The sequence below is a fragment of the Dipodomys spectabilis genome, unplaced genomic scaffold (genome assembly GCF_019054845.1).
Source record: "Dipodomys spectabilis isolate Male_0828 unplaced genomic scaffold, ASM1905484v1 ptg000262l, whole genome shotgun sequence".
In the NCBI taxonomy this organism is placed as follows: domain Eukaryota; kingdom Metazoa; phylum Chordata; class Mammalia; order Rodentia; family Heteromyidae; genus Dipodomys; species Dipodomys spectabilis.
This window is the reverse complement of record NW_024870939.1, coordinates 505,995-518,465: the sequence shown is the minus strand read 5'-3', so window position 1 is coordinate 518,465 and position 12,471 is coordinate 505,995. Positions and strand designations below refer to the sequence as shown.

At 51.3% G+C, this 12,471-nt stretch overlaps 1 protein-coding gene across 1 annotated transcript in view; it reads right to left on the bottom strand.

Annotated features, from left to right (window-relative positions):
• The window catches only part of Atp6v1b1 (ATPase H+ transporting V1 subunit B1), a 28,300-nt gene extending 19,521 nt beyond the window's left edge, over positions 1-8,779 (bottom strand). The window contains exons 1-2 of the mRNA XM_042699752.1: positions 8,569-8,779; positions 2,051-2,106 (exon numbers count right to left, since the gene is read on the bottom strand). Of these exons, the coding sequence (XP_042555686.1) occupies positions 2,051-2,106; positions 8,569-8,686 (174 nt within the window). The 5' untranslated portion in view covers positions 8,687-8,779. The remainder of the gene's footprint in view (positions 1-2,050; positions 2,107-8,568) is intronic.
• Positions 8,780-12,471: the final 3,692 nt, after the last annotated feature.

Sequence of the window (12,471 nt, the reverse complement as noted above, 5' to 3'; positions counted from 1 at the left end):
TAAATAATAAAAATATTTAAAATAAACAAAACTCAAGAGGCCTGATTCTTCAGGGCTGGGTGTGGAGCTACATGCCTAGAAGTTCTGCTACTGGGGAGGCACAGATAGGAAGATGGGGAGAATAGAGGAGGACAAAAGTCAAACAAGAGGTCTGAGGCTGAGCCCCGATGAAGACCTTATCTGGGGGAAAATAGAAAAAAAAGACACTAGGGATAAAACAAGGGCTTAGGTAAATGCTAGAACACTTGCCTGGCAAGTGTGGGTGGTGAGTGAAAGAGCCCCATTACCAGCAGGGAAAAAAAAGTCTGACTCCTTGACCCCAGTATGCCCTCAAATTATTATCCACCACAATTCCTTCTATGACATCTCTTACACTATTGAGCCAAACAGTAGTGTCCATCTAAATTGGGAATCTATGTTCTAGTGATAACGTTTTGCTATGATCTATATCAAGAAAAGCTAATATTCATTCATTATTCAACCATTCATTCATCTCAAGTCATTCACCTTCCTTTAAACTAACGTAAACTCAGGACCTACTATGATTTAGATGTTCATTAAAAACCTGGTCTCTTGGGTCCTGGAACTAAGGATTAAATAAAATACAGTGCCCAATAGGAGGACACAATGCAGGGAGCAGGGAAGAGACTTGTGACAAGCTCATGACCCACAGCCTCAAATGTTTATTGTCAATAAGGCTACAGAAAGTGGAGAGGAGGAAGGCTGATGCCCAGGAGGCTAAGGGAGGCATCCAGGGGAAGGGGAGCTCTCAGTCCCAAGGATAAGTCAGAAATAGAACAGGGTTAGGGTGGCCTAGGAGGCAGGGGGGAAAATAAGTGCTAAAGTCCAGGGGCATCATGAGGTAGCTGTAGGCAGAGACAGGTGGGTTTCTAAATGGAAAAAGAGAGTGGAGACCACAAGAGGAGGCCTGTGAGAAGGGGCTGGAAGCAAAGAAGTCCAAGAGCTCAGGTCTGAATGCTGCAGGTGGAGAGAGGATGGGAGGGCCCAAGATTGAGACTCACGGGCCAGTGCCATGGCGAGTATTGGTGAGAGAGATGGAGCTGATGAAACGTGGGCACTGGCAGAATGGGTTCTAGGATGAGAGAGTTCAAGAGTGGCACTCAGTTCTGGTTTGCTCTGGTTTGCTGGGGATGAGGTGGGAGGTCTGGGTTTGGGAATCAGTTGACTGAAGAAGAAAAGCAGTGTGCTGAAGATCACTTTGACCTCCGCCAGGCCCCTAATCACTCCACTTCACTGGAAATCCTGCTGGTGTCTGCCCGTCTTTGCAGTTCCTGAGGGTGGGGGAGGATAGCTTCCATCCCACTGGCCCTCACTTCCCACCCAAAGGGCTGGCTCTGACACTGAGATGGTCCAAAGGCCACCAAGCTCCTGAGAAGTAGACCAGCCTTAGCCTCTTCTTGCGGGGAAGAGCCCAGCTGTCAAGGAAGTCAGGCACAAGTAATACCCTCTAAATGAGGCACAATTAGACCAGGTTAGCCCACCCATCAGGGGAGAAGCACATTTCCCAAGACCCAGAACTATTGCTCTACAATGATGTGTGTGTATGTGTGTGTGTGCACACGTGCACATGCACGTGCTACTCCTGGAGCTTGAACTTAGGGCCTGGGCACTGTCCCTTAGTGTTTGTGCTCAAGGCTAGTGCTCTACTGCTTAAGTTACATCTCCACTTCAGATTTTTTGATGGTTAATTGGAGATAAGAGTCTCAGACTTTCCTGCCTAGGCTGGCTTTGAACCACAATCCTCAAATCTCATTATCCTGAATAAGATTATAGGCATGAGCTGCCAGTGCTTGGCTATTTGTGGTTTTTACAGTCTCTCTCCATCCACAAAATTGGGAAGGAGAAACTTTGGTTACCTGGGGGCATAGGCAGGGCAGGAGAATGTGGAAGTGGGAGATGTGAACGGGGCCAGGAAGATTGAGACAGTCCTTGTGGGCTACCTAGGGGAAGGCAGTTAGGAGAAATCCTGTGAGGAGTGGGGGTCTTGGAATTCAGCCTTGGTACTAGGAAAACAGCACAAGAGTCTTACCTTGACCTGGTCCAGCACCACCAGAGGCCCATTGACACTGCACACAGTCCTGTAGGCTGGGGGATTAGAAAGGTAATGAGGGTCTTACCTATTACACCCCTCCCAGTTCTGACTCCAGAGCACATGTGCGTGCATACACACACACACACACACACACACACACACACACACACACACACCAGCGAGAGAGAGAGAGAGAGAGAGAGAGAGAGAGAGAGAGAGAGAGAGAGAGAGAGAGACAGAGGTATCCTCTGCCATTCCTCCCTCTACCCACCCCTACCTCCTCCCTAGTTTGGGCCATCAGGGTCATTAGCTGTGACAGGGCCAGTCACCATTGCTGTAAGGGTCATGCCCCTGCCTGCAGGGCCCCTGCTGCCTCTGGACACCTGCAGGAGGCTGGGGGAGGGTGGGCAAGGGCAGAGGCCTCCTCAGAGACCTCCCCAGCCCTGCTGAGGCCCTTTTCCTCTTCATGTGGTTTCCCCTTTGGCCTCAGCACATCCCCCACCCTCCACCCCGCCAAGGCCTCTCTGACTTATATTTCCTAAAAGCTTGTTGGTTTCAGATGTGGCCAAGTGCCCTCTTCTGCCCCTCTCCAGATCCTCCTTCCCCCCTGTGCACTCATCAGGTACCATAGGGGATGAATACACCAACAGGGCCTCTGTTGTCACCACCAGGCCCTGGTCAGGCAGTGGTGAGGAGGCTCCCAGACTCCCTGGCTCACTGGGTTTTCCCAGTAAGGAGAAGAGAAGGGAGGGAGTGAAAAGGAAGGAGGAAGAAATGTCCACAGATCCAGTGCCTGGAGAGACGCACAAATGAGAATGAGCTCAGCTTACAGTGTTGGATTAGCTTAGATATCAAGAAACATTGCTCTGTGAGAGGCAACCATGGGTTGGCAGCCAAGAAGCCTAGCTCTGGTTCTGCCAGGGACTAGCTGAGAGAATTGGCATGGCCCTTTGCCTGTAGCATTGGGATCCCCTAGTCTTTCCCTGGGGGGTTGTAGCTTACCAACAATACAACTAAGACAATGGAATTTACAAAGGGGAGATGGGCAGGGTACTGGGAGGAGCTGGGTCCTTCTACAGATGTAACACCACAGAAGGAAGGGAAGGAAAATGAGCATTAGCCTGGCCCAGGGTCAGCTTATGGTAGAGATGGAGCTGGGTCCCCATCTTGGCTTCCCATGAGCCCATACTGGTTCAATAGCTCTCTCATTCTTCTGCTTCTGAGCATACCTGGCCCCAAGCCACTCTGTCCCAACAGGAACTCACACCCTTCTTGGCCAGGACCTCTGTAGCCCAACCCCTTACTTTTGTCTGATCTAAGCTTCTTTTACAGGATGTGGAACATGAAGCCAGACTAGGAAAGATGACCCCTGCACAGAGCTTTATGAGGATTGACAAGTGTGAGGACTGTTTGCAAAATTCAGGGCCCAAGGAGAGCATGGGGAGATGTTCCTTGCCTGAGTATCTCACTACAGACTCAGTACTCACAGCCTCCCTCTCCCCTTCCTCTGGATTCCCAGGGAGGAGGCCCCATCTTTGTCTTAGGCAAGTCCGTCCCCTGCATCAAAGTCTTTCCCACTCAGGGTTCTTATATCCCTTATCCTCCAAAACCTCTTAGCTGGCTTTAGAGACCAGACCTTTGGCTGGTCTCTAACAATTTTCTTCTCTTCCCCACCTCCTCCCCTAGTCTCAACCCCTTCCACTCTTGGCTTCCAAGGCCTGCTTTCTTTCTAAGCCACCATTGTCAGCCAATGGATTCATCCAAGGTGGCCCTGACATGCCACTTGAGGCCGGGTGCATTTTTCTCTTCTGGGGAGGCCTCTCTCCTCCTCAGGCTCCATGGAAGACACCCCCCCTCCCCCCGCCACATCCCTCTGTAACATCCTACAGTTTCTATTTTCTCACTTCTCTTTCCCTCCTGGGATCTGCTTTCCTTCTTCCCTCCTCCTCTCTTCCTGTCTTCAGGCACTTTGCTCAAATCTATTGCATGAAATAAAAGTGATAAATCGAATTTGGAGCTTTCAATCTGAAAAAAAAATAGCGGAAGGTGCTAAGAAGAGAAAGAACAGGAAGGCTGAGAGATGGACCTGGGACAAGACTAGGTGCTCCAGAAAGAAACTTGGAGGGAAAGGCCATTCTAGAGCTCCCTGCTTCAGGAGAGTTCTCCATGCAGAGCGAGGGTGTTGGGGTCAGGGCACAGGAAGCATAGAGTGCAGCTCAGAGGTGAAAGGACCTCTCACTTGGTGCACAGCCTATGACACACACAGGCTGGCTTCAGTGCTGGAAGACGTTGTGGAGAGATCTGCTGTGGAGCTTACCGTCATACCTGCCTTCCAGAACACAGCTGGCAAATGGAAAGCATTCAAGAAACACTTGTGGGATGACTTATGGAAGGCATTGGCTGATTCCCTCTGTTAACTTCACTAAATCCCATCAGCATCCGTGGCCCCTCCTTCCTGGCCCCCAAACCAAAGGAGGATCCCGTTGGCCAGCCTAAGGAGCCACACTGCTAGTTCTTGCCTACTCTGTGACAGAGAGGTGGGAGAGATGAATATCATGCATAGTGCTAGGGGAGGCGGCAGGCCCTGATAGACCTCGGGTGAGGCGGAGTGGCTGACAGAGACCGGGCATCCCCAAGTCTCAAGGTGGGGAGGGGGGATCACCAGGCTCCATCTATTCCCTCCTGCCTACATACATGGTGTTTTGATCAAATTGCCTGGATTTTGAAGACTCTGCAGGTGAGCCTGGCACAGAGAAAATCAGAAGCAGGATTAGGTTAACACAGGAGAGACCTGCACGTTTTAAAGCATCACAAAGAGCTGGTATTTTGCCGGCCTCATGGAGAAAACTCCAGCCAGAGGAGAAGAAAGGGGAGGTGGAGGAAGAAAGCAGTGAACCTGGGTAAAAAGACACAGGGTGGGTGGGCCAAAGTGAGGGCCCTGTGGGGCCCTGTGGAAGGGGCCCCAGGAAATCACTTCCAATTTCACCACCAAGGGAGACAGGTCTTTCAACTTTTCCCCTTCACTCATGGCTGTGCCTCTACTTCCCAGTCTTTGTCACATGAAATCCCAGTTTACCCAGTGCCCAGCAAGTCTCCCCAGAGGGAGGGCAAGGGAGGAGGTGGTGGAGGTTATGGGATTAAAGGATCCACACCCTTTCCTCAGGAGGAAAAGGAGCTGCTCTTTCTTGCAGGAGCCCAAGGGCTGCTGACTGGTGCCTGTGGCCAGGCTCAGATGCTTCCACCAGCCCAGATCACACAGTGGCCAGCAGGAGGCGCTCTTGTGTGAGCTGCTTTCCCCAGCTTCAGCTGCCCAGTGCCCAGCTCTAGTGAGGATTCAGAGTGGCTGGAAGAGGCCATTGTTCCACAGTCTGGAGCCTTCATTGCAGAAATGCCCCTGTTGGGCTCAGCACTGGACTGTTCACATACATAAGGCCTCATCCCAAACTGTCTCTTGCAGCCTCTCTTCCCTATCCTCTCTCCTAAGACTCAGCACCACAGACTGGTACCCTAGAGGAACAGACACAGTCAGCTAATTGACACAGGTTAATTATTTATCCAACCTAGCTAGACACAGATAGTTCCATTGGTTGTAAAACTCTGACCTGGTGTGTCCATTGCATGGAGAGGCAAACTGAGGCTCTGAAATTTGGCTGATTTCTCCTATGTAATTCAGGGCAGTATCTTGTGGTCTTAAGGGACTATGGTCACTGCCCAGCCCCCAGGATGTCCCCCTTGACCCTAGAGAGGGAAGGGAGGGTGCAGAGCTGTCTGCAGAGAGTTGGGCAAATGACCTGAAGGGCACTCCCTCAATGGGCTTTCTCCAGACTTAGCAGACACTCCTCCCAGCTGCTCTGTCCACCCCCTCTCCATTGTCCTAGCTGACACTTTGGGTTGTGCTTTGGGCTGCTGGCTGGCGGAGCCTTCCCTACCCCCACCTCCCTGCCGCCTTCCCTGTCAAAGACGCAGCAGGGCTCCAGCAAGGCCCACTAATTAGCGCTGGCCCAGCCACACCTGCAGCGTCTGGGAGCAGGCGCCCCTGCGTGAGGCCAGGGTGGGGGTGAGCTGGGGGCAGCAGGTCCTCAACCTCCTCTCAGCTGGAAGGATTAGGGGAAGGAGGGCAGGCACTGGAAGCTGGGGGTCTTCGAATCAGCCCATGATTCTGCTGATGGGGACTGTCCTGGAACTTCCTCTCCTTTCAGTTTAGGCAACCGGCAGGACAGCAAAGCCAGTGGCATGGTATCAGCCCCTAGAAAATCTGCCTTGGCTCCCTGCTTCCAACCAGGCTGCCAGCGTGTCCTTCAGAACCTTTGCTCAGGCTCAGTTTCCTCATCTCCCTCAGTCCAGCAACCTTGCTCCAGCCATGAAATGAGACTCCAAGCACCTTCTCCCAATTGGGCCAATCCCCTGAGGGAACCTCATGGGAACAAAGGGGACCTTTCTTTTCCAGGATGGCTATTTATTGAGCCATCCTCCATTTTAATTCTGTGCTGCTCCTCCTTTCTGGCCACTCCTCTCTCTCAGCCACAGGGCTGACATGGTTCTTCCAGCCTCTGTTAAGATGAGTCCACCTTCTCTGGGAGTAACAAGAGTTCTCTAGCTGCTCAAGGCTCACTTCCACCCAAACTAGCCTGGGGCCTGGGCCCTCTGGTCCCTCAGCAGGCCTCCTGGGTTAGGTCTCTGGATTTCTCAGCCTTGGGGAGTGTTTAAGACTCCCAGGATGGCAGAGAATATAAGGCAAGAGGTCAGAAAGGGACATTAGTCTCCTTTTATGCTGAAGAGTATAAAATAGTGATGGGGATCACATGGAGCCATCACTTGAAGCCTCCATACAAGAGGCCTGCAAATGTGAGGGTTAGGGCCTCAAACCCCTGCCCTCCGGGCTCCCCCCCACCAGTTCCAGCTGGGGTCAGCATCCAGGGTGTTGACTGTAAATAGGAAGCTGGATGGGAAGAACTGGCTGGAGGCTGCTCCTGGCCTGAGCACTCTGCCTGGAGGAAGAGGTGGGCCAGTGAGGTGGTGTAGGCTGGATCCCAGCTAGGGTACATTCCAGAAGGAAGGCAGAACCTGTAGGTCCAGACCACTGCCCCTCCCACCCTATGCCATTCTCCTATGCCCACGGGTGGGACAGCTGGGCTGAAGGTTCAGTTATCATAGGGGTCAGCCTCCCAGCTCCCACTCCAGGCCTGAGCTCTGGATACAATAGGGTCTCCCCAGCTCCATGAGTACTTATTACTGGGACTTGAGACCCCAGCATATTCTTGGTGGGGTGTCCAGACTTCCCCCCCCCCCGCCCCTCTACAAAATAGGGCCTGTGGCCTGGGTTTCCTTGAAAAACCCAGTCCAACCTTCCCCAATTCTCTCCCCCACCCCCCACCCCGTCTCATTTTTCTCTACTGGAATTTGCTCTGTCCTCCTGCGCCTGTCAGTTTCAGCAGGAGCTGCACGCACACCCATGTCTTTCCTTCCTTCTGCTTGGGCCAGCTTGCTGGGTGCTCTGTGTTCCCCTCAATGTTCACCCCCCACCATGGGAGGCAGGAACTAGGGGTGGCTATGTCAGATCCACCCCCTCTCACCCCCAAACCCCATTAAGAGCCTCTGGCTCTGCTGAGCAAGGGCTGGTCGGGCTGGTTTACTCCAGTGAACTGGGCCATCAGAATTAACCAGGCCAGAGTGACCTTGGACAAGGAGACACAGAGGGATACTTCCCCTCCCTTTAGTCTTCTAGACATTGGCATGATTTCTTGGTCTCTGCCCCCAAACATCTGGCCTTGGGCCACCCCTGCAGAACAGGCACAGGAGCAACACACAGGGGGTGCATATAGGTGTACCTACACATTACATTGTAAGCATATAGGTGCTGCGACACTTACATACACATACTCTTATCCCAATTTTACACACACCCATACAAGCACCCACATGCACACACATACACACTGCTTAGACATGCAATATTGTCTGACCAGTAGCTCAAATGGACTCCCCTTGAATACACACACACTCAAGCACACTGGACATACCCCGTCCCCCCCCCCCCCGGCTTCACCCTTTTTATATACTTCCTCTCCCCAAGGGCAGTGCCTGTACCCACTGCTGCCCACAGACATCCTTTCTGTCCTCACATAATATGGGCAGCCATTGGCACACAGGGCACCAAGAACATGCCAAGAACACTCATGTGTTCTTCACTGTCCCACACAGCACCACATTTGATCAGATTCTTCCTCATGCTACGTGTTCTGGTGCATATTCCTCTCACATATGGACCCACACACACTCATGCACACTCGGAGCACGCACACATACACTCTTTCACTCTATGGAAGTTCCTTGAAGCTTTCTCAGCCCAGGCTGAGAGCTCCATCCTTCCACCTGCTAGGGTGGCTATTGTACAGGCCGTCCCAGAGCCCTCTGGTCACCTCAGGTCTCCTTTTTTTCCTGAGGCAAGAAGTGTGAGTCCCAGCCTCCCACTCCAGCTTCCCACCCCAGGCTCAGGGCTGGTCTCTCATACTCACTGATGCGGGGGTGGGTGATGTAGTTGCGAGTGACGGCTTGCGTATGCTCTCGGGCCATGCTTACATCACAGCTACTGCCAGGGAGGCCCCCTGGCCTGCTGTCTACCTTCATGGCCATGGCATGCAGTAGTCTGGGACTCAGTGCCTGGTGTCCAAGCAAGCTGGTGGCAGTTATAGGACTTGAGGCCCAGCTGCAGCTGGAGCGGGCTGCCCAGCCTGTGTGCCTGTGGCCACCCCTCCCCTTTCTTCCTTCTCCTCCCTTTCCCCCTGCACTCCTCCCCTAGGTTGACTGTAAACAGGGAAGCCCAGGGCTGCGTGCCAGCTCCAAAGCTTTCTCCACATACAAGCTGGGCAGACTGGAGGTAGCCGGTCATCAGGCAATTAGAGGCTGGCAAGGAGAAGAGCAGAGGGGGGAAATAACTTTCTAACCTTTATGCGTGGCTGCCCTGCAGCCCACAACTCCCTCCAGCTCCTCCCCCTTCTCTCCTCAGTGTCCTTCCAACCTGTCCTTCCTCTGCACCCCTTTGCCTGCCAATACCTGGCTATTCCTTATTCCATCGTCATCTGTGAAGCATCCTCCGGTCAACTTCTGTATCACCATCATCTCCTACAGGAAGTCTTCCCTGGATCCTCCTCTAGCCTTGATTCAGGATTCACCATGCACCTGACTCCATAGGGCAGGTAGCTGTGCCATCCCTCCCCCTCCCCCCATGAAACCTGTGTCTCTCCTATCACCCTGGGTCTCCTTAAGCCTTTGTGCCGTGTGTTAGTGAGAACTTTCTGAGAAGCAGGGCTAGTTTCTCTATCTGAACCCAGTCAATGAAAATTTCCAGTTTCTCTCCCTCCCTCCCTCCCTCCCCCCCCCCTCTCTGGACCCTGAATTACTTTTAAAAAAATCTGCAAGGTCCCCTACAAGCACCTGACATTCTCATCCCAGTATCATGTATGTAAATATTCTGAGTTACTGATCAAGCTATGTCTGTGCCTGAAGCCTGGACCCCACCATGGCTTCCCAGAACCCTCTTTATGCTGGGCAGCTAAAGTGGGATGCTTTCATCAGGGCTAGTGGAGCATAACACAGGTGTGGCAAGCAAGGCAGAGGGGAGGCTGAGATGGCTGGACAAATTCCACAGCCACCCTGTGCCTCGCCTACACTCGAGACGCCTGCATTTCTAAGCACTTCCCCAAACTATGCCACCATGCAGAGGGTTGGGTGCAGCACGATGATGGAGGAATCACTATTCCCTACATTTCCATTCTGAGTGACCCAGAGGGGGTGGCCAATCTGAAACCCAGTTGACAGCTGTGTATTCCCAGAGCACATTGGAGCTGTCGGCAGTGCTTGTCTTTTCCATCACAGTCCCAGCTTCATCTGGATTCTCCAGCTGAGGATCCATTCTAAGTCTTGGATTTAGGTCCAAGACATCTCCTGGTGATGACTGGGAGTGTTGGCTCAGCCTGTAATCCCAGCTTCTCAGGAAGCAAAGATTGGGAGGGTTGAGGATTGAGGCCAGCCTGGGCAAAAAAAAAAAAAAAAAAAAAAGGGCGACCCTATCCAGAAAAATAACTAAACCAAGAGGTCAGGGGTGTGGCTTGAGAAGTAAAGTGCCCACTTAACAAGGCAGAGGCTCTGAGTTCAATCTCCTGTACCACCACCAAAAAAAAGGCAGGGCAGGAGTTAGATGTGAAGGGGTACCACTAGGGTGCTATTTCTTTTCTTTTCTTTTTTTTTGGTCCGGTTGTGGGGCCTGAACTCTGGGCCTGGGCACTGACCCTCAGCTCTTCAGCTCAAGGCTAGTGCTCTACCACTTGAGCCACAGTGCCACTTCCAGCTTTTTTTCTGCTTATGTGGTGCTGAGGAATTGAACGCAGGGCCTCATGCATGCAAGGCAAGTGCTCTACCATTGAGCCAACTTCCCAGCCCCACTCGGGTGGTATTTCTGTTGAAGCAAAAATTCTACATCTTGGTAGGCACTGGTGGCTCACCCCTGTTGTACTAGCTACTCAGAAGATTGAGACCTAGGCTTCAAGCCAGCCTAGGCAGGAAACTCCATGAGACTCTTATTTCCAATTAATCATCCAAAAAAGCCATAAGTAGAGCTGTGGCTCAATGGGGTAGAGCTCTAGCCTTGAGCAAAAAAACAGTCAGGGACAGTTCCAGGTTTGGCACAAGAAAAAAAAAGTCCTGCATCCTGAGTACATGATGATTCCATAAATCAACACAAGTGACAAAATAACATGGAACTATGTACTATGCAAAGATCTGTTTCCTGGTTTGATTTTAAGCTCTTTATGGAGTTGCAGCCATTGGGAGAAATTGAGTGAATCTTTGCAACTTCCTGTACATCTATGCAATAAAAGTTAAATGAGGGCTGGGAAGGTGGCTCAGTGGTAAAGTACTTGCCTTGCATGCATGAGGCCCTGGGTTTGATTTCTCAGCACCACATAAACAGAAAAAGCTGGAAGTGGCGCTTTGGCTCAAGTGGTAGAGTGCTAGCCTTGAGCTGAAGAGCTGAGGGACAGTGCCCAGGCCCAGAGTTCTAGCCCCATGACCAACCCCCCCCAAAAAAAGTTAAATGAAAGTGTCTTGAGCCCCCTAAAAAAGTTTTTGAGTACTGGTGTGGCAGTGTTGGCAATGGGCAAATACTAGAGCCTGGGTTTGTTTCTCTTTTGGATGTCTTCTCTCCCACTCTAGAATCTGGTCTCATCCTGCATTGTCCACCCTCTTAAAAGATTAAATGCTCCCTTCCCCATTAAGATTTTTTGTCAATTTTGGGGCTTTAACTCTGGGCCTAGGCACTGTCCCTCAGCTCTTCAGCTCAAGGTGAGCATTCTACCACTTTAGCCACAACACCACTTTCAGTTTGCTGGTGGTTAATTGGAGATAAGAGTCTCATAGACTTCCCTGCCAGGGCTGGCTTTGAACGGTGATCCTCAGATCTCTGCCTTCTGAGTAGCTAAGATTACAGGCGTGAGCCATCGCTGCCCAGCTTAAGTATTTTTGTTTGTTTTGTGCTGGTACTGGGGCTTGAACTCAGGTTCTGGGCAGTCAGTGTCCCTTAGCTTGTTTTTGCTCAAGGATGAAGCTCTACTACTTGAATTACACCAGAAGAGTCTCAGACTTTTCTGCCTGGGCTGGCTTCAAACCTAGATCCTCCTCAGGATTACAAATGTGAGCTACTAGTGCCTAGCTTCCTTCCTTCCTTCCTTTTCTTTCTTTCTCTTTCTTCCTTTTCTTTCTTTATTTCTTTCTCTTTCTTTCTTCCTTCCTTTTTCTCTTTCTTTTTTTCCTGCCTTCCTTCCCTCCCTCCCTTCTCTCTCCCACCCTCCCTCCTTCCCACCCTCCTTCCTTCCCTCCCTTCTTCCTTCCCTCCTCCCTCTCTCTTTCTCTTTCTTTCTTTTTCTCTTTCTTCCTTCCTTCCTTTCTCTTTCTCTTCTTTCTTTTCTTTCTTTCTTTTTCTCTTTCTTTCTTTCCTGCCTTCCTTCCCTTCTTCCTCCCTCCCACCTCCCCCCTCTCTTTCTTTCTTTCTTCCTTCCTTTCTCTTTCTCTTCTTTCTTTTCTTTCTTTCTTTTTCTCTTTCTTTCTTTCCTGCCTTCCTTCCCTTCTTCCTCCCTCCCACCTCCCTCCTCTCTTTCTTTCTTTCTTTCTTTCTTTCTTTCTTTCTTTCTTTCTTTCTTTCTTTCTTTCTTTCTTTCTTTCTTTCTTTCTTTCTTTCTTTCTTTCTTTCCAGTCCTGGTACTTGAACTCAGGGCCTGGACACTGTCCCTGAGCTTCTTTTGCTCAAGGCTAGCACTCTACCACTTGAGCCACAGAGCCACTTCAGGCTTCTTCTGTTTCTGTGATAGTGAGGAATCAAACCCAGGGCTTCATGCATGCTACCAAGCACTCCACCACTAAGCCAC